This window comes from Rasamsonia emersonii, assembly GCF_000968595.1.
Source record: "Rasamsonia emersonii CBS 393.64 chromosome Unknown ctg1118621760547, whole genome shotgun sequence".
Classification (NCBI taxonomy): domain Eukaryota; kingdom Fungi; phylum Ascomycota; class Eurotiomycetes; order Eurotiales; family Trichocomaceae; genus Rasamsonia; species Rasamsonia emersonii.
Genome location: NW_013562918.1, coordinates 1 through 18,908, shown reverse-complemented (window position 1 = coordinate 18,908; position 18,908 = coordinate 1). Strand labels below are relative to the sequence as shown.

General features: G+C 50.8%; 5 protein-coding genes across 5 annotated transcripts; 3 read left to right on the top strand and 2 right to left on the bottom strand.

Moving 5' to 3' along the window:
• Positions 1-1,848: 1,848 nt before the first annotated feature.
• Positions 1,849-3,485, bottom strand: T310_7464 (Branched-chain-amino-acid transaminase; the record flags this gene model as incomplete). Its single annotated transcript, XM_013469745.1, has 4 exons — positions 1,849-1,918; positions 2,120-2,818; positions 2,883-3,180; positions 3,248-3,485. 4 exons carry the CDS (start codon positions 3,483-3,485, stop codon positions 1,849-1,851), a joined length of 1,305 nt encoding a protein of 434 aa, XP_013325199.1.
• Positions 3,486-4,328: 843 nt separating this feature from the next.
• T310_7463 (Protein kinase Scy1) lies at positions 4,329-7,159 on the top strand (the record flags this gene model as incomplete). The annotated part of the gene is made up of 2 exons (XM_013469744.1): positions 4,329-5,760; positions 5,823-7,159. 2 exons carry the CDS (start codon positions 4,329-4,331, stop codon positions 7,157-7,159), a joined length of 2,769 nt encoding a protein of 922 aa, XP_013325198.1.
• A 646-nt stretch (positions 7,160-7,805) lies between these two features.
• On the top strand, positions 7,806-12,679 carry T310_7462 (Dipeptidyl-peptidase III; the record flags this gene model as incomplete). Its single annotated transcript, XM_013469743.1, has 8 exons — positions 7,806-7,933; positions 8,098-8,977; positions 9,046-10,014; positions 10,606-10,737; positions 11,033-11,540; positions 11,642-11,697; positions 11,910-12,259; positions 12,316-12,679. 8 exons carry the CDS (start codon positions 7,806-7,808, stop codon positions 12,677-12,679), a joined length of 3,387 nt encoding a protein of 1,128 aa, XP_013325197.1.
• Positions 12,680-13,753: 1,074 nt separating this feature from the next.
• T310_7461 (SNF5/SMARCB1/INI1 protein) lies at positions 13,754-15,670 on the top strand (the record flags this gene model as incomplete). Its single annotated transcript, XM_013469742.1, has 5 exons — positions 13,754-14,088; positions 14,159-14,547; positions 14,582-15,350; positions 15,416-15,500; positions 15,572-15,670. The coding sequence occupies 5 exons, from the start codon at positions 13,754-13,756 to the stop codon at positions 15,668-15,670; spliced, it is 1,677 nt and encodes a 558-aa protein (XP_013325196.1).
• Positions 15,671-16,680: 1,010 nt separating this feature from the next.
• Positions 16,681-17,730, bottom strand: T310_7460 (uncharacterized protein; the record flags this gene model as incomplete). Its single annotated transcript, XM_013469741.1, has 3 exons — positions 16,681-16,725; positions 16,794-16,823; positions 16,876-17,730. The coding sequence occupies 3 exons, from the start codon at positions 17,728-17,730 to the stop codon at positions 16,681-16,683; spliced, it is 930 nt and encodes a 309-aa protein (XP_013325195.1).
• Between the last annotated feature and the right edge of the window lie 1,178 nt (positions 17,731-18,908).

Sequence of the window (18,908 nt, the reverse complement as noted above, 5' to 3'; positions counted from 1 at the left end):
CATTATACCACTACTCCGGTGTAAACCACAAGACCTTGTTTAATGGCGTTGAATATTATAGACTATATGACGGCGACCGCTTTTTAATACCAAAAAAAATAGCGAAGAAAAACGCGGGGCCTCATCAATGCTTACACCACTAAACTAGAAGCTCTTAGTACGGCGCAGAATTTTATTGGTTAAAAAAACCCAACCCTGTTTTGTTTACAAATGAAACAAAAATTGCAAAAAGATATGGAGTCGCCGGGAATCGAACCCGGGACCTCATCCATGCTAAGGATGCATTATACCACTAAACCACGACCCCATGTTAATAAACTAGAAATTCTGGTTGCCTTATAAACCAATCCCCCTGCTGGGATCATTGCATAGTAAGGATTTGTATTGGTCTATGAAATAAATCTGTCCAAGAGTTAGTTAAGAAAATGACGATATCCATCAAATAGTCGTAGACAGAGTGGAAAGTGCGGTTCGCTTAGGAATGGCAGATGAGGAAGAGCAATTACCAATAGTCATTATCACATCAGCGCTTCTTAAACTCCTTGAAGCGAAACTCTTCTCTTTTTCAGAACTGGGTCTTTCTCTAGATGCACAGGGGGACCAGCAATCCATTTTGCTATTCTAGAGCCCATATTGTTCTAATACGAGTCCACGTTGTTGTCTCGACGGGGATACGCCTGTTCGGCGAAGAGTATGTTTATATATCCAAAATAATAATAACTTACCTAGGTACGGAGTACTGAGTAAAGTACGGAGTAGAATAAGGACACTGGGTGTCTCAAAGCTGGACTGTGCTGAGAGAGGCAGGCTCATATCTCGAGAGTGACAGCTAGACCCTCGTCGTTTTCGTCTATATTCTGGCTTGTTATTATTGTTGATTATTGCAGCCCTATAGGGCAGGAGACAGTCAATGCATAGTGCTATTTGTCTGTCATCCAGCCATCCACAAACATCAGTCACAGCCACAGCCCGTTCTAGATCCAGATCCAACTCGTCGAATCTGGCTTTAGCCCTAACGATGGTGAAGAAAAAAAGTACGGAGTATACAGACTACGGGGTCAAGACCCGCAAGTCGTCGGCGTCAGCACAATCCAATATCAGTATATAGCTTACCAGGGAATTTTTTTTCTTTCAGATTCTGACAAAGACCGCTTTTCGTCTCACCCTGCTTTACTCCATCCCTCCAGCCTTGATCATACACGGGAAATCATCACCCAAACCAGTATGACGGGGGTCCAATTGTATTGTATCCCACCCATTAAAATATGGAAATTAGCTACCTACCTAGGTAGGTAAGTAGGTAAGTAGGTACAGGGCAGGGGCCCAGTCCGAGTTGCATTTCGTTCGTGCGTGTCTAGACCTGTCTTCTGTCTGTTGTCTGTCTTCTGTCAGCTGGCTAGATACCTACTACCTAGATAGGTATCAGCTGAGCTGCGGACGTCTTAACAGTCTCTCTGTACCCCCCCCCCCCCAAAAAAAAGCCATCATTGAATTTCTCTATCATAGAACTCAACCAATAAGACTGCACTGGCGTGCAGAAGTTTGTCCTGGACAGAAGAAGGGGGAATTAGTAATGATGAGGTGATTCTCTGTACTATACTTAAGCCTCGTAGCTGGTGATTATCAAGCAGATCACATAATCTCTGACAAATGGAGATGGATTCTGCTGTTATTTATATCTTCTTGAGTAGAACAACGTTAATTCTAGTGGTAGTTATCAGTTTTGGGAAGTCTTGATATTGATTGTCTGGTTGTTACAGTTTGGATTACTGACATATTCTGCCAGAGCCAGATGCAGTGCTTTTGTTCTGGTCTCTAGGGGAAAAAATTATACCAAATCTCTTGCGTCTAGTTCACTGTGTAACTTTTTTGATCGACCAAAAAATCTAGAACAGAATACCAACGGAATTTCAGAAATCTACCATATGTAGAGATATAGATAGCAGAGCGCTCTCGATCAAAAACAAAAAAGACTAGAACCGTCCTCATCACAAAAGAAACCGCCACCGCTAGGTCAAGGGTTAAGAAAATCTACTTTGAAAGTCGAAAGGCTCACTCAACAATGTAACTTTTATCAGTCAGCAAAAATCCGTCAAGTCAAGTCCGGGATCAGACTCACCTCCATTCGTGTTCCTCATCACCATACTGAATCGCCTCGATCCAGTTCTTCATCTGAGATGCAATCGGGCCCGCCTCCTCGTTCTCCTTCAGCCCGCAGTTCAGCAGCTTCCCCTTGTAGCCGATGCTCCGCACAGGGCTGACAATCGCCGCCGTGCCAGATCCAAAAACCTCGAGCAATCGGCCCTCAGCGGACGCCTCAGCAAGCTCGCTCATCCGCACCTTTCGCTCAGAGATCACCCAGCCCTCAGGCGCGAGCCTCTCCCGGGCAAGAGCCAGGACGGAATCTCTCGTCACACCCTCGAGGATGGTCCCGTCCAGAGGCGCGGTAATCAGCTCCTTCTGACCGGTCTCCTTGTTCAAGATCGCCATGAAGAGGTTCATGGTGCCGACTTCGGTGACATATTCTTCTTCGCCAAAGAGCCACAGGTTCTGCTGGAAGCCACGAGACGCTGCCTGCTTCTGGGGCACAATGCACGGAGCATAGTTCGCCCCCAGTTTCTTGTCACCAACACCGCCAGGCCAGGCTCGAACAGCATAGTCCGTGGCCTCCAACGACACGGCCTTAAATCCGGTAGGATAGTAAGGTCCCACTGGACTAGCAATCACGTAGAGAAGCGCAGACCCGGGAGGCCCAACACCCAGCGTCTTCTGGGTACCGATCATCGTGGGCCGCAGGTATAGCGAGTATCCTCGTTGCCTGCAGCGACACGTCCTCGGTCAGTCATCACTTCACCATCGGACGAAGGCCCGTGCCTACTTACTCTGGAATAAACCTGCTGTCCACCTTGACAAATTCTGCAATCAATTTGGTGAAGGCCTCCCCGTCAACCGTAGGAAGCGCAATTCGCGCCGAAGTCTTGTTTAGACGCTCCATATTCTTGTTGGGCCTGAACAATCGAATCCTCCCGTTCTTATCCTTGTACGCCTTCATACCCTCGAAACACTCAAAAGCATAGTGGAACACACAGGTGGCCGGATCGAGGCTCAGGTTCTGATACGGAGTAATGCGAGGAGCCTGCCAGCCATCGGTGGCCGTCCATTCAATGGTGAGCATATGGTCTGCACGGGACAACGAAGGCGTCAGCGCGGCGTATACCCCCGACCCATCATAGCTCAAATTCCTTACCAGTGAATGTTTTCCCAAACACCAGCTGCTCCGGAGGAATCAGCTCCTTCGGAGTCGTCGTTCTCGTGATAGTCAGCTTCGAAGGGTCAAGCCCGGGCAGCTCCGTATTTGTCTCCGGCTTGACGCTGTACGATCTCTGCAACAACCGGTTTGCTGCAGAACTCTGCAGAGACACAGAAGCGGGAGTTCTGCCTGCGCGCAGGACGGTGCTACGCGCCAATTGACGTGATAGTCGCATGGTGGGAGTAATCTCCGGGATCTATGCCTGCCTCGCAAAAACGAATGTAGAGCGCAATTGCAGTCTAGACTGCAGTTAGATGAATAGCGCCAACAGAAAGGCCCAAAGGAACAGGAAATACAGATATTGACAGTGGCGAGAACCTGCTCTGTCTTGGTGATGGTCTGGGTCTTTTTTTCGCGCGTCACAGGGCGCACCGGGGTAGATCAATACGAGCTTACCGGAGTGGGAGCCAAACTCCGCACTGTCATCGATCGCGGCCGACGTCGGATGTGCGCGCGGATAGCCACGGCTGTCCCTGTCGCCTACGGAGCACCTTCTGGGATCTTAGAATGCTATTGGGTGACAGCTATCTACTGAATTCTACACGGCATTAAAAAAAAGGTCTGTGCTATTATGACATGAATGGCCTGAGGAAGGGGAGAAAGAAAATGACTGGCAGGATTTCCGATGTCGATGTAAGCTTGTCCTACGGCATGTTTTTCCCGAGCAGAGTCACGTGACATAACACCTGGACGACAGCTGAATTGGGCATCGCAAGCTGGTCGCTTCATCAGACGGGTGTCGCGGACGCAGCAAAGCCAGGCAGCGTACAGACTGCAGACGGGGATGAATGGAGGTGTCAGGGACACATGCTGTTTCTGGCTGCATACCTCTAGGACAACTCCTGCTGTATAATGAATAATCTCGCTTCTCGTGCCTAATGGGAACTCGCCTCAATATGATAAGGACTTCAAAATAAGCGGCCTGAGAGAGCAAGAAAGACAAACGAAGAAAAAAAGAAAGAAAAAGAAAAGTCGCTCCGTGTTCATTAGAGTCTTCGAGACTCATCATTCATTCATTATGTTCGCGTCTGCGCTCAAGTCCTTTAGCTCCAACATCTCGTCTCATTATCAGATATCCCCAGATCCTGTCCTGATCTCAGGCCCGTGGAAGATACATGATGGCAAGAAGAAATCGACCGGCAGCCCTGCCTCCATCTTTATCTTCGACCGAAAGTCTTTGGAACCTCGATCAGGGGGGTTTGGTAGCCGTTCCAGTTCATCAATGAAGAAATTACATGATGAAGTGGTCGAACGTCTCAAGCGAGAGGCTAGCAATCTTGCGCGTCTCAGACACCCGTCAATCCTCCAGGTCCTGGAACCCGTCGAGGAGACCCGCAGCGGGGGCCTGATGTTTGCGACAGAGCCCATCACCGCGTCTCTAGCCGGTCTTTTGCACGAGAAAGATGTGCAGGAAGGCGGCTCGAGATCCAGCCGCTTTATGATCGAAGGCCCGGATGGGACCCGGAGACGGAGGGAAGTCGAGATCGATGAGCTCGAGATCCAAAAAGGGCTGCTCCAGGTCGCCAAGGGGTTGGAATTCCTGCATGAATCAGCCGGTCTGGTTCACGGCAATCTGAACCCGGAAGCGATCTATATCAACGCCAAATCCGACTGGAAGATTTCGGGCCTGGCCTTTGCTGGTCCTCCGGACAATTCAGAGACCCAGTCCAATCTTCCCCCACTGGCTCTCTCTGAGGTCTTGTATCAAGATGCCAGGCTTCCTCCGTCAGTTCAGCTGAATCTCGATTATACATCGCCAGACTTCGTCCTCGATTCAAATGTGACTACTGCTGCGGATTTATTTTCGCTAGGACTGATTATTATCGCTCTTTATAATTCTCCGCACGTTTCCCCCCTTCAGACTCACTCCAACATCACCACCTACAAAAAGCTGCTCAGCTCGCCCTCGACGACTCCCTCCCAGGCTAACGATTTTCTCTGCAAGAGGCCCATTCCCAAAGACCTTCTCAATCATGTCCTTCCCCGACTAATTACTAGGCGCCCTGCTCAACGGCTCAACGCCCGTGAGTTCCAACAATCACCATATTTTGATAATATTTTGGTCTCGACAATCCGTTTCTTAGAATCATTGCCGGCGAAAACACCGAATGAAAAGTCCCAGTTCATGCGGGGGCTACAGCGGGTACTGCCCGAGTTCCCTGTATCGGTTCTGGAGAGGAAGGTCCTGGGAGCCTTGCTGGAGGAGACGAAGGATCGCGAGCTCCTTGCACTCATTCTACAGAACGTTTTTAAGATTTTGAAGAGGCTTCCTAATGGACGCCGTATCTTCCCGGAAAAGATCATTCCAAAATTGAAGGAGATATTCCTGACTAGCGGAACCAAGGGACCTGCGCAGGAACGCGACACAAATAAGGAGGCTGGCCTTATGGTCGTTCTGGAAAACATGAGCACCATAGCAGATAACTGTTCTGGGAAAGAGTTCAAAGAAGGTTCGTATCAATCTGAACTGTAAACCAAGTCATTCGGAACTTCATTCTGACCAGGCACATAGATATTTTGCCTATCATTCAGCTAGGCATGGAGTCTCCGACCCACAGCTTGGTGGATGCGGCGATGAAATGCTTGCCAGTGATGCTCCCCGTTCTTGACTTCAGCACTGTGAAAAACGAAGTCTTTCCTCCGATCGCATCAACCTTTAGCCGAACAAACAGCCTGGCCATCAAAATTCGAGGCCTGGAAGCGTTTGTTGTCTTATGCGGCGGTTCCGTAGGCAAGGAGACAGAGCCCGAAGATGATCTGTCTGGCGTAGTCCAGGACAAAAAGAGCAGTAAGACACCTACGGCTTCCATCCTGGACAAGTATACGGTGCAGGAGAAGCTCGTGCCTCTCTTAAAGGCGATTCGGACGAGAGAGCCAGCCGTGATGATGGCAGCTTTGAATGTGTTCCGTGAAGTCGGCAAGATTGCCGACACTGAATTTCTCGCTCTCGAGGTGCTCCCTATTCTGTGGACCTTCAGTCTAGGGCCGCTATTGAATCTTCAGCAATTCGAAGAGTTCATGGCGCTGATCAAGTCACTCTCGTCGAAAGTTGAGCGGGAGCATTCCAAGAAGCTGCAGGAATTGTCATCTCGAGATGAAGCTGCCGGCTCCCGCAACAGCATCGGAGGTGCTCTTGGGGCGAACAACAACATGGGAGCGTCTGATGTGGAGGGCACGAGAAGCGATTTCGAACGCCTTGTTCTTGGCCGAAATGGCACATCTGATACCAAAAACGACGACCTCTGGGACAGCTGGAGCTCGGAGCCGACGGCGAAACCTTCGAGTCAGGTCGCGTCGCCCACCTTCTCCTGGTCGTCGACTCCTTCCCACCAAGCCAACAGATCCAGTGTCACTGGTATCCCGAGTGCTGTTACTTATCAGGCCACTGGTCAGCCTTCTCGCTCGATTACTCCTGACTTGAACATGAGCTCCTTCCCAGCTCTTGAACCAAACCGGCAGAAATCATCGATGGGACAGACGTTTCCTGCTCTACAACCTTCAGCACCGTCTTGGAATCAGTCTACCAAAATAAGTCCACCGCCCAGCACGACAAGCACTACGTCGGCTCCTTCATTGGCGACTCTGGGAAGCATGCGAGCTTCCACCACACCTTCCTTTGGCCAGACGACGCAGCAGCAAAGTCAAGCCCCGAATTACTCGGCATTCACAATTCCGCCACCTCCGTCAAGCAATTCTCAGCAATCGCAGCCGTCTCAGTTTCCATCCATGCAGGCGGCACCAAATCCATGGGCTGGAAGCGGAACCTCAGCGCCTCTCCAAAATGGAATGCTGGCGCAGGCCTCAGGGCAGCAAAAACAAGGCCTGGATAAATATGAGAGCTTATTGTAGCCCCACCGTTGCGAGGCGTCATTTACACTTCATGTACTGTACATGTTCGTCGTTGCAAATGACGTTGATCATGTGGCTCGCGTGCGTGATGAATTGAAACCATCAACAGTTCCTCTTTGGCACATCTGTTGAGACAAACATCGTCTGTTGATTGGATTGCAAAGAATATTTAATCTCGAGATACCATTCTGCGTTTTGTTCGAAATTGACGAGTTATTTCTCTGCCTATATTATTGTGGGAGCCGTGCTTAATGGATGTCTGTATGTAATATCAATACACTGTAGCTGTAAAATACGCCAGCCGTAGCTTAAGCTCCCGCGAAGCTGCTGCTCCCTGGCACGCGGGGCGGCCAACAGGAGGCAGTCAGTCCCCAGTGACGCGCAGCAATTCGCATCATCCATTGAGTTGGCAGCCGGGCCCTAATCCCTAAGTTACCCCTCCCGCGCTGTCCCAGATCGAGCTATGACCCCTCTTCGAGGTCGGTTGACACCCGTCCTCCTCCACCCCAGCTTCTCTGCTGGTCAACGACTTCTACAGCTCCGGAATCACACGAGACGACTCCCCTCTGCAGGCTCCCTCAACAGCCACAGTCTTCTTCAAACCCGTCACAACACCTCGGCAGCTTCTACGGGCGGTGGAGCAATCATGGATGCAAACGCTAAACAGCACTATCTGGCAGATTCGCCGCCTACGGTGGTCAGGCTTGAGATCAAGCCGCATTTTGAGGCTCTGAAGGACGAGAAGCTCAAGAGATATGCGCATTTCATGAGCAGGTTAGCTCTTTTTTTTTCGGTTTTTCCTTTTCTTTTCCCCGTGACATCACCAGACGTGCTAGAAATCCCATTGCCTCTGTTATCCTTAGTACCATACATATCACAAGTAACGGTCTATACTGTTATGTAGAGTGGCCTAGCTGATACCAGGGATCGCTTTTCAGAGCTGCCTTTGAAGGCACCCGGATTACGTTGCGCCAAGTGTCGCCCGAATCGGAGCCCATCTACGATCTGATCATTTCCCTCTACAAGGCATCGAATGGCGACTGGGAAGGTCTTGCCAAGAAGACTGGAGTCAGCGCGGAGGACTTGCGCTTCTTCCTCGAGTATGCAGCTCAATTCCTGGGTAACAATGGCAATTACAAGGGATTTGGTGACTCCAAATTCATCCCGAGGATCAGTCCCGAAGCGTTCAAGGCGCTAGCCTCCGTCACGCCTGAAACACAAGCTGCCTTTGAGAAGGCAAGTACTACAGGCGGTGGGATCTATGAGACAAGCGACCCTGCCCTGATGCATCTGGGCTATCCACAGAAGGGCCACTTGACGACTTACTACCCTGACTCACCGTCCATCACCAAGGACGAGATTACGGCGGTTGGCGATTTTCTGGAGAAGAAGGGGTTACCGCTGGAGAATACAAGGCTGAGGAAGACATCCAGCGGTGATTTCGAGCTTCTAATCGCCTCCGCTGTATCCTCGCCGCCTCCTCAGGACCGAGATCTTGGAGATGCTGATTCGTGGGAACTGGATGGAATTCTCAAGGGGAAACGGTTGACTCTGGTCTTCGGAGATTATTCGAATGAGATGGCAAAGATTGCCCATAACATCAAGCAGGCCCAACTCAATGCTGCAAATGACACCCAGAAGCAGATGCTGGAGCAATATGCGAAATCTTTTAGCACAGGATCGATTGAGGCTTTCAAGGAGAGTCAGAGATTGTGGGTCAAGGACCAGAAACCGGCGGTTGAAACGAACCTTGGTTTCGTTGAAACATACAGAGATCCGCACGGAGTACGAGGGGAATGGGAGGGAATGGTGAGCATGGTAAGTCGAGCACAAGCTCTGGAGCTTGAAATGCGCTTCAAGTGTAATTGACCCTGACCACCTCCCAGGTCAATCTGGCGCGTACGAGGACATTCAGCGAGCTAGTGGCCAAAGCGGAGGGCTACATTTCCAGGCTGCCGTGGGGCAAGGACTTTGAAAAGGACAAATTTCTCAGTCCGGACTTTACTTCCCTGGAGGTCTTGACCTTTGCCGGGTCTGGCATCCCAGCGGGCATCAATATCCCGAACTACGACGATATTCGTCAGAATCTCGGCTTTAAGAATGTCTCTCTTGGCAATGTCCTCAGTGCCAAAGCTCCGAACGAGCCGGTCCCTTTCATTGCCGAAAAGGACCTCAAGTTGTATCGGGACTATCGCGACGCCGCTTTTGAGGTGCAGGTGGGACTCCATGAGCTCCTCGGCCATGGAACGGGCAAGCTTCTCCAGGAGACCGCCCCGGGTGAATTCAACTTCGACGTATCGAATCCACCTATCAGCCCTCTGACCAACAAGCCCATCACCACGTGGTACAAACCGGGCCAAACGTGGAGTTCGGTGTTTGGGTCGATCGCGTCGTCGTATGAGGAGTGTCGTGCCGAATGCGTGGCTATGGCCTTGAGTTGTGACTTTGATATCCTGAAGATCTTTGGTTTCGGCGATGGCACCACGGACCTTTACAACGAAGCCGGAGATGTCTTGTACGTCTCCTACCTGCAGATGGCGCGGGCAGGAGTCGTTGCCCTGGAGTTCTGGGACCCGAAGAGCCGAAAATGGGGACAAGCACACATGCAGGCGCGCTTCAGCATCCTTCGAGCCTTCCTCGACGCCGGTGACGACTTTGTCAAATTGGTGCACACCAAGGAGGACCTGTCGGATCTGGAGATCCACCTGGACCGGTCCAAGATCCTCACACACGGGCGACCCGCGGTGGAAAAGTACCTGCAGAAGCTGCACATCTACAAGTCGACGGCGGATGTTGCCGCGGGCACGAAGCTCTATGACGAGGTCACATCGGTGGATGACTGGTGGGGGACCAAGGTGCGGGAAGTAGTGCTGCAGAAGAAGGTGCCTCGCAAAGTGTTTGTCCAGGCAAACACGAAGCTGGAGGGCGACCAGGTGGTTTTGAAGGAATACGAGCCCACACTGGAGGGGATGATCCAGAGCTTTGCGGAGCGGGACGTCTAGATATACGCGTGTCTCGACCTCTGTTGGCCAAACGTCGGGATTGTTTACACGTACTGTAGTAGTAGCGATGACTAGCCATACGAATTGCGTCGATGGCGCACTCTGACTAGCAAAAACGCAGACACCTATCTCTTGACACTGGTCCATTTCCCAAGGCGCCGCGGAGTGGGGCAGCGGACCTTGGGAACAGAGTGCCGACTCCGGAGTGTCTGGACCAGTCACCGGCGCAGAGTGCCTATTGATCGAGCTGGCAATGGGACGATCCCATGGCTCATGGGAAGAATAGCAGTAATCATCAGGTGTTGTCTGTTGTACTGTAGCTGTGGCCGAAGAACAGTCTTACAATCCCCAGAGCCGTAGCTTATCCCACGAGCAGCAGCGGCGTGGCCTGCACCGGGCTCCCGCGTCCTTCCCATTAGTGGTGGGCGAGCTGGAACAACACAGGCAACTTCTAGACGCTCGGCGGCCACCCGTGACAACCAGCCCAGTGCCGCAACGCCTCTAAGCGCCCTCCCCATCTCCATCTCCGTCTCCGTCACCTTAGCAGCTAGTCATCTCTTGTCTGCTCGCCGCATTGTATACTCTCTTCTTCCTGCGCTGCTGCTGCTGCGTATCCTGCCTGTGTTCTCCGACTAGCTCCTCCGCGCCCTCTTCCTTGACTAAGGCACCCGCTCTCAATGTCTCCGCAGCAATCGGACTTGTGATCGATCCTCTGCCGTGACCGCATCGAAGACCCCTATATCAATACCCACCCCGATCAGGTGCCTGTTTGCCAGCGATAATCGTCTCTCTGCGCGCCAGTCAACACCCGATACATTGATTTCTTGTCCGTCACAACAAGAAGAGAACGACCACAGCCTTGACGATTCAGCGTGATTTGCCAGGCACGCCTGCCACGGCGCTGCCTACTCATCAGTCCGCTCCCACCGTGGAGGACGAGTCTTACATCGCCCCTCCGCCGCTTTCTCCTGTCTCTGAGGCGTCGTCCTCCTCATATCACGCCCCGTCCACTCATCCTCCGCCCTTCTCCTCGCTCTATTCCGATCCCGATCTAGAGCTCAGCCGGACTAAGGCTGCAGTGACCGACACTTCCTGTCTCTCGCTTCCAACGTTCGCACCTCCGCCACCTCCTTTAGACGAGCCTCCAGAATCGACGCAAGAATCGTCCGTTGTTGCGGATACCAAAGCCGCCCTTGACGCAGACAAGAAAGGCGAGTCGTCGGGAAAGGGGTCAGACGATCGAGAGCCGCCGCCTCCTTACACCGAAGGGTCCAGTCCACTCGAGTCCTTCACGTACATCATGGCTGCAGCAGGAGGCGCGGCAAGCATTATTACCCAGGTTCAGCAGAGTGGCGGTCCGCCAATTAACACTTTAGGAGGTATGTCAGGACCTCCTGATCTCGCGCGGCGTTGGATCTGATGCTGATTGTCGCATTTTTTTAGACGCGAACGGGGATGAACATATCACACTTGATCTTAGGTAATGACAGCGTCTCCATGAGCTGGCAAGGTGGTCGCGTTCAAATTCTGACCGTGGTTTGAACTCCACAGGGGGACCCGATTTACTCTTTCTCGAGATGAGCTGCTGACGTTACCGGAATTTGTGTTGCTCTCCCTCTTTCCGAACGGGCTGCTGCCCGATGGACACATGGGTGGTTTCCACGAGGGCGACATTTATCCAGTTGACGTAGGTGAAATCGCTTCTCTTGGTGATTGGGACACATTCTTATGGACATGCCTCGTTCTAGTATGACCCCAACTCTCTCCAGTACATGTTGGATTTTTTCCGCACCGTCGCACAGTCTATCCCATCCTCCTCGCCTTCGCCATCAGGTTCACCAGAGATAGATGCCGGTGACTCGATGCAAGGCTCCACCAGGGAGATGTTGCAGGATCGGGCAGGGATTATTGTCCTGCGGGAGGACCTGGATTTTTATGTCATCCCACCCCGGCCAGACATCGAGCACCAAGAGATGCTCGAAATTAAACGCGCTGCGGCGCGAATACTGTTGAGCCAGGACGGGATTTTTTCTGGGCTCAAGAAAAGTGATGAACCGGGGAGTACCGAGCAACATCTTATCGAGATGCTGACGGCTGGGTAAGTGTTTTTTTTTGAGTCTGAATCTCGTCTGCGCATGCGCTAACTGTCTACAGGGGGTTCAATCATGACGACCGCTGGGGTCACCGCGCCCCAGAACCTAACAAAGCCGTCATTTGCAGCCTGGCACTTGCAAGGCTCCGGACCGACATCAAAGGCGATATTGGAAACAATGCTTCCGTTGGAATGGCTCAGAAACTCCTCCTGTTCTGGAGGAAGCCAGCCAGGCGTTGTTGGTGGGAAGGCGTCGAGCTGGAAAACGTCCCTGGAGTTCAGGGGAAGTTGAAAGTGTGGATTCGGAGAGTTTGGACTCTAGAAATGGTATGTCTCCTTCGTAAATTGCTAGTCCGACTTGGCACTGATATGTCCTGCCCATTAGAGCGTCATTGGACTGCGATAGTCCTGCGGAAGAGTTCGTAAGCGCGTTTGTGTTTGCGATTTCCGTCTCTTGTCTCTTGCGCATGTTCGTGTAGCTTTCATTACTTTCCCACTGTAATGTCTTTTTTTTTGGTCTTATTTTGCCTTGGCTATTCATCTTGAATTGACGATATCCCTTCCCCTCTGTCGAGCACTACAGTCTTTGGTCAGCATCTACAGGTGGCAAAGAACGGCGTCTTGTGAGTATGAGGGTTTTGGAGAGTTTTCTTTATTATAAATATACTATCTATTTGTTTTCTTTGTTATTTCCATTTGTTTATTTTTTTTTACTTTGCCTGGACTGTCATGTTTGCATCCTGAGGATCATCATACCCCTACCATTACTATCATCCACGCGAGAGCACTGGCAGCCATGCCCTATTTTTTACGTCTTTTGAAACAAAAGAACATCCAAAGCATATACTCCGTATATATACGTACTATGTGTTCGCAAAGGCGTTTGAGAAGATGCAAATGAGCATCCAAGAACTCTGTCTCCATCAATTAGCTAACTCTGCTGCCTCACTCGATGAACCAGTAGTTCTCCTTTCAAGTTCAAATGTCGTAGACATGCCATCTGGGCGACATAATGCGTCTCCATTCTGTTTATCCAGCTTGTTTACCTGCGGCAACAGGCCATGTGTCACGTGACTCGATGGCCACATGCCTTCCTAAAAGGGGCTAGGGCGACTGCCTGCCCGCCGTGCCTGAGAAGAGAAAACGCGACCGAACTCGCTCTAAGAAAGTCGATCAAAGGCAGGAAGGAGCGCCAGACGTGCCGGCCTGCGCTGCGTCCCGAGCTCATTCTCGATCGCCCACCGTGTTTTTTTTCGCTCCCCTCGTACTTTTCTCCTCTTCGCGCCCTGTCGCAATTACTGTGGACTGATTCCACAAGTTTCCAGGATCCCCACCGTTTCGCTCCCAGCACCTTAGACGTGTTTTGCCATCTGCGACGGACTGGTAAGCTTGGACCTTACAAAAGAGCTGCCATCGCCGTACCTGCGCATCCGGCACCAACTGAGATACACTTCACAACGCCCCAAAAGGGTCATGGTTTGAGTGACCTTAGCGCCCACCATGTCCCCAGTCAGAGGTTACATCACCTCTTATCCCCCTCGACTGCGCCAGTATGGAAACGCGTTGCTCACCCCGGTGATCCCGCCTTCGCAAACGGGGACATCGCGGACCACGAAGCGCGGCACCGCGGCGATCAACTATGCAGAGGATGGCTTCGATGACGATGACTTTGATGATAGCGAGGGTCCTCGCCGGCCGACCGGCCTCAGGAGCCGACGGGACGAGGGCCTTGACAAGGTCCCATTGTCGGAGAAACTGGGGAAGGAAGCCCATGCTCCCGTCCAAGTTCAAGGGGTTTTCAGAGATTGGATGATCAGACGGATGCTCAGACCAGCGTGAGTTTTCAGAGACCCCGGGCCTTCTCCCTTCTGCAGTACAACGTGTCTAACGTCATCTCTCTTGCAGCTGTGCGGAGCAGTTACAAATTCAGTCGCAATTACCTTTGACCCTCATTCCTATCCGCATCGATCTTGAAGTTCCCGCGCATCAGCCATTAGAGCCTTTTCCTCTGCCCCGGAACGCCTCGGAGCCCGGGATAAATCCAACTCTTCCAGCCTACCGAAAACCAGATCCTCTGCCTGCTTATCGGATCAAGGACACCTTTCTTTGGAATCTTCATGAAGCATTGGCGACGCCCGAAGAATTCGCGACCGTCTTTGTTCGAGAGCTAGACTTGCCCAACCCGGCTGCAATGACAGCAGCTATTAGCACCCAGATCCGGCAGCAGCTCGAGGAGTATGCGGGAGTCGCACTGCATCCCTTGTTCCAAAGCACGCAAACGAAACAAGGGTCGAGTACGACTACAGACGCAAATGCTGACGCCTCAAGGGACGTCTCGACGACCCCCGCCCCCGCCGAATGCCGCAACACCTGATAGTTCCAGCAAGGCCAATGGTATCACCGTTACCAAAGAGCCCCTTGCCAATGACAGCATTCTCAATCCTGATGACGCGTACCGGTGCATCATCAATCTTAACATCAACCTTCAGAACAAGCTATACACCGACAAATTTGAATGGTCCCTTCTTCATCCGCCTGGCATGGCAGAGGACTTTGCCAGAGTCACGTGCGCCGATTTGGGTCTAGGTGGAGAGTGGGTTAGTGCTATAGCACATGGAATCTATGAAGCGGTTTTGAAGTTGAAAAAAGAAGTCTGTGAAAGCGGCGGCATGGTGAGCGCCGTGGGGTCCTTCGGGAATGAGATCGATAATCAAGCTGCAAATGGCGCCGAGGCCGGATGGCGGTACGATCCCGAAGGCCTGGGAGATGAGTGGGAGCCCAAGGTTGAGACACTGTCCAAAGAGGAAATTGAAAAACGCGAAGGAGACCGGGAACGACAGATCAGGCGTCTTCGAAGAGAGACCGCCCGGTTTTCTTCCACTGCGGGTATTTCGCAAGACACCTCCAGACAGGCAGGCGGAGGCTATTTCGATGTTGACAGTGAAACGCCGCTGGGAAGAGGTGAAAGGAGCAAGCGGAAACGACGTTTCCGCAGTCTCAGTCCGCTGGCTAGAGGGGGTACCCCTGGAGGACGCGGCACACCGGATACTGGGTCGGGAGCTGGTTATGGGGGAGGCGGCGGAACACTGAGTGATTGGTATATATATATTCCTTATTCCACCTTGTTTTACTGATCAGATGAAGACTGACTTTGACTTTCAGGGAGCGTCAAACATGGAGATGTTCCAATTGTCTGGTTTGGGGCACTGCTGTCTGGGCCGTGAGAGACGGTCCTGCTGGCCCAAGGGTAAGACCTCACTCGATTTTTGCTAGGCGCGTATCTTTGCGGAAGACAGTTCTGGCTAACAGAGACTGCAGACACTCTGCCACAACTGTGGTTACCTCTATGAACGCGACCGGGTCCTTCCTGAGTGGTCCAAAGACTTACACCGCCACGACATGCCTCTGGTTCGATGATCTTCTGTTCGTTAAGTTATGATTCATTAACTCGGAGCGGTAATCTTTGTCAGTGTTACCGAAGAAACAGGTAAATCCTTCTTGTGGTCTCGTTTCATCGAAAGCAGTTCCGCCTAACCCTATCTCAGAGGTTCTCTCGAAGTTGTCCTGCCAGGACACAGGTCACAGGTAGACTGCCCTCTATGTCAGCTGGCTTTTCTACGATCCCACCCGACCTCTCTTATGTCCCGCCCCATCGAGCGGATAATCTGCGAAGTTCATATTTCAGTCTGGCTCTTCAACATTTTGGAGTTTCTTTCTATGGATGTATGACTGGGTCATTCTTGGCTATAAAATGTGGCGCGGCGTTCGTCTTTGTTTTCAAGGAGCTTTTCTTCTTTGCTTTTGCCCTGTATTTTTCCCACATGCGGCTTGTACAACGTTTTTCGACTTTGTCGTGGCATACCCGGCTTGCTTGTTATTCTCTTTCATGATGTGTCTTTTAACACCAATCTATATTCTAGACAGGTTTGAGTGGGGGAGGAAAATTGACTTGTCGGGTGGTCGGTGCCTGCTTGATTTTTTCTTTCCCAATGTCGAAACAGACGTATTCCACTAATTAGGTTCCGGAAGATTAAAAAAAATACAAATAAGCAACTCAGAGGAACTTAAGTGCGGAACCCCCCCTCCCCTTTTTTAACCAGCTTTGTGAAAGTAACAGGGACGAGATAAAGATTGACAAAAAATGAAAATGGAAAATGAAAACACAGTTATCAGACGCTGATTCTGTTTCCGATTATCATAACATAACAAGTTTATTCTTTTCTGTCCATATCTAGATAGATACCTAGTTTATCTCAACACAACTCAACCATTGAACCGCTATCTATCTATCTGTTTTGAGATTAATCCATCTGTGTTCATGGTATCATGTTCTCATACATGCAGAATTGAGTAGGGGGAAGATTGGGATTGTTTCCCTCTCCCTCCCTCCTCTCTCTCTCTCCTTTTTTCTTAAGGATATTGTTGCATCAGACTGTCTTCTGTATCTTTGTTTGGGGTGGCATGAGTGGTTCCTGTGATGATGATAGTTAGCATTGATGAAAGGAAATTTAGCAGGAAGGATTTTTTTGTTCATGCATACAAGAAAGCAAGCAAGCAAGAGGTAGACAAACTAGTGATAATAAATATAGCGAAGAAATGAAAAGAAAGAATGGGATTCATACCGAGTTAGATCTTTTCCTCTGAGCGCTTGGTTCCATGGGAGAAGCAGCTGGGTCCCCGGAACTAGTGGGATTCCTCTCCTTCTTTGTCTCCGAAAGCGATGCAGGAGGAGCAGCAGGAGGAGAAGAAGATGGTACGTCCCGTTCCGGGTTTGTGCTGGTATTCGCGTTGGTGGTATTCCTGGCCATAGACCGTGGCAGCACACCGGCGCAGACCACGTTCCCTAACCCATGGATGCGGATTCCAGAGTTGATCTCGATGTCCACTCGACGACGGGACTGATTACCGCCATTGGTCTGGTCTGTCAGAAGCCCGGCGCTGTTGAGACCGGCAAGCATCGTATTGGCCAGTTCGGCGTGCTGGGTATGTCGCTGCTGCTGAAAGCGTTGGAGATAGGCTGTGGCCTGACGAGCAGATCCAGATTCCGATCCGGATTCCGATCCGGATTTTGTTGGTGATGATGGTGATGACGATTGTTGAGATCGATTGGGGCACTGTGTCTGCATGGCCGACCCGTTGTTGTCATTACTGCCACTGCCATCGCTGTTGCTGCCGCTGCGAACGAGTCTGGACACAGGAATGGTGATCGTGTTCCTGTCTCCGACGACACTGATCGATGCATCGATCTTGATGGTGATTGGGGGCGCACGCGGTGATGTGTCTTCCTCTAGAAAGACATCCTCATCGTCGTCATAGTCATAATCGGCATTGGTCGTATCAGAAGAAGACGTCTTGACTGCAGAAGAGTACGGAGGAGGGGGAGGCACAGAAGAAGTCGACCGGTTCTGTTGTGCATCTGCGAGAGCCTCCGCAAGTTTGCGATACTGATGACCAATAGAATCGGAAGGAGGTAGCATGTTGCCAGAAAAGAAAATATCAAAGGACTAGATTGATCAAGCCTCCAGGTGACTGGTAGATAAGATGACCAAGTTCAGAAATCTAAAGATTCGATATCCAACAACCTATTCAAGACAGAAACTCAGCCAACAAACAAACAGTAGATAGGAAGGCGATGAAAAGAAAAGAAGAAAAGCAAGCTCTGGAAAACGATGAAGCCTTTAAATACATTGGAGGAAGGAGAGGGAAAAAAAGTCCAATCACTCATTTTTGTTGCTTCACGCAATAATGAATGAATGAATACACTGCAGGTGATGATAGTCAATCATGATCAATGAATGGCAATCAATAGCTGAATCCATCAATGGAAAAGCCTCCAAGTGTGCATTGATGTGGTGACACAGCAGGAATGCAATGCATCCAACCTCCCCGTCCTCGGGCTAGGGAAGTAGAAACAATAGCAGATTCCGTCGTATTCATGTAATGGTCATCAATAAAGGGGCTGGGAACATCCCGCCTCCATCAATAGGGCCCAGAGAGCACAATTGCGCCTCCATTCCACCTCTATTATTATTGGAAGGATTGAGATAGGCGACAGCAGGGGTTCATTAGCGTGTGACTGTCATTATTGGACAGGTCTTACAGAACAACAATAGCTGAACTGGGTAGTCGATTATAGGGTGTGTCACATGATCGCCATTCAACAGCGGCACAGCAACGCAACCATAGTAATTATTGGATTCTCTTTCAAAAAACAAGAATCGAAATGGCCTGACTTATTGATGCAGTAACTGGTATCCTTTCAAATTCAAAACTCAAACACAGATAGCTTAGGTATATCTTCCCTCCGCATTCACAAGAGATTCTCCAAACATAATTAGGCATGACATAGATAGAATCCCTTGCTTCACTGCACTTTTGCTCTGCCACATGATGCATATCGAGTTGCAAAGTTCGTGATCGTGAATTCGGAAAGGGTATCCTGTACAAGTTCCCTCTGCTGGACCAGAATTTTCCCAGTCCTTGAAACTACAATTCACCAAACGTCCGATTCGAAGTTCATCCTCACCTTCCATCTCCGCTTCTGCGTATTAGGTAGCGCATTAGTGTTGCCTAATCCGGCAACATGCCTAAGTTTCCACCCTATCAGCAGCTCTGTCATTCGCGACACTGTTTTCGGCTCTTTGTACACCAAGGC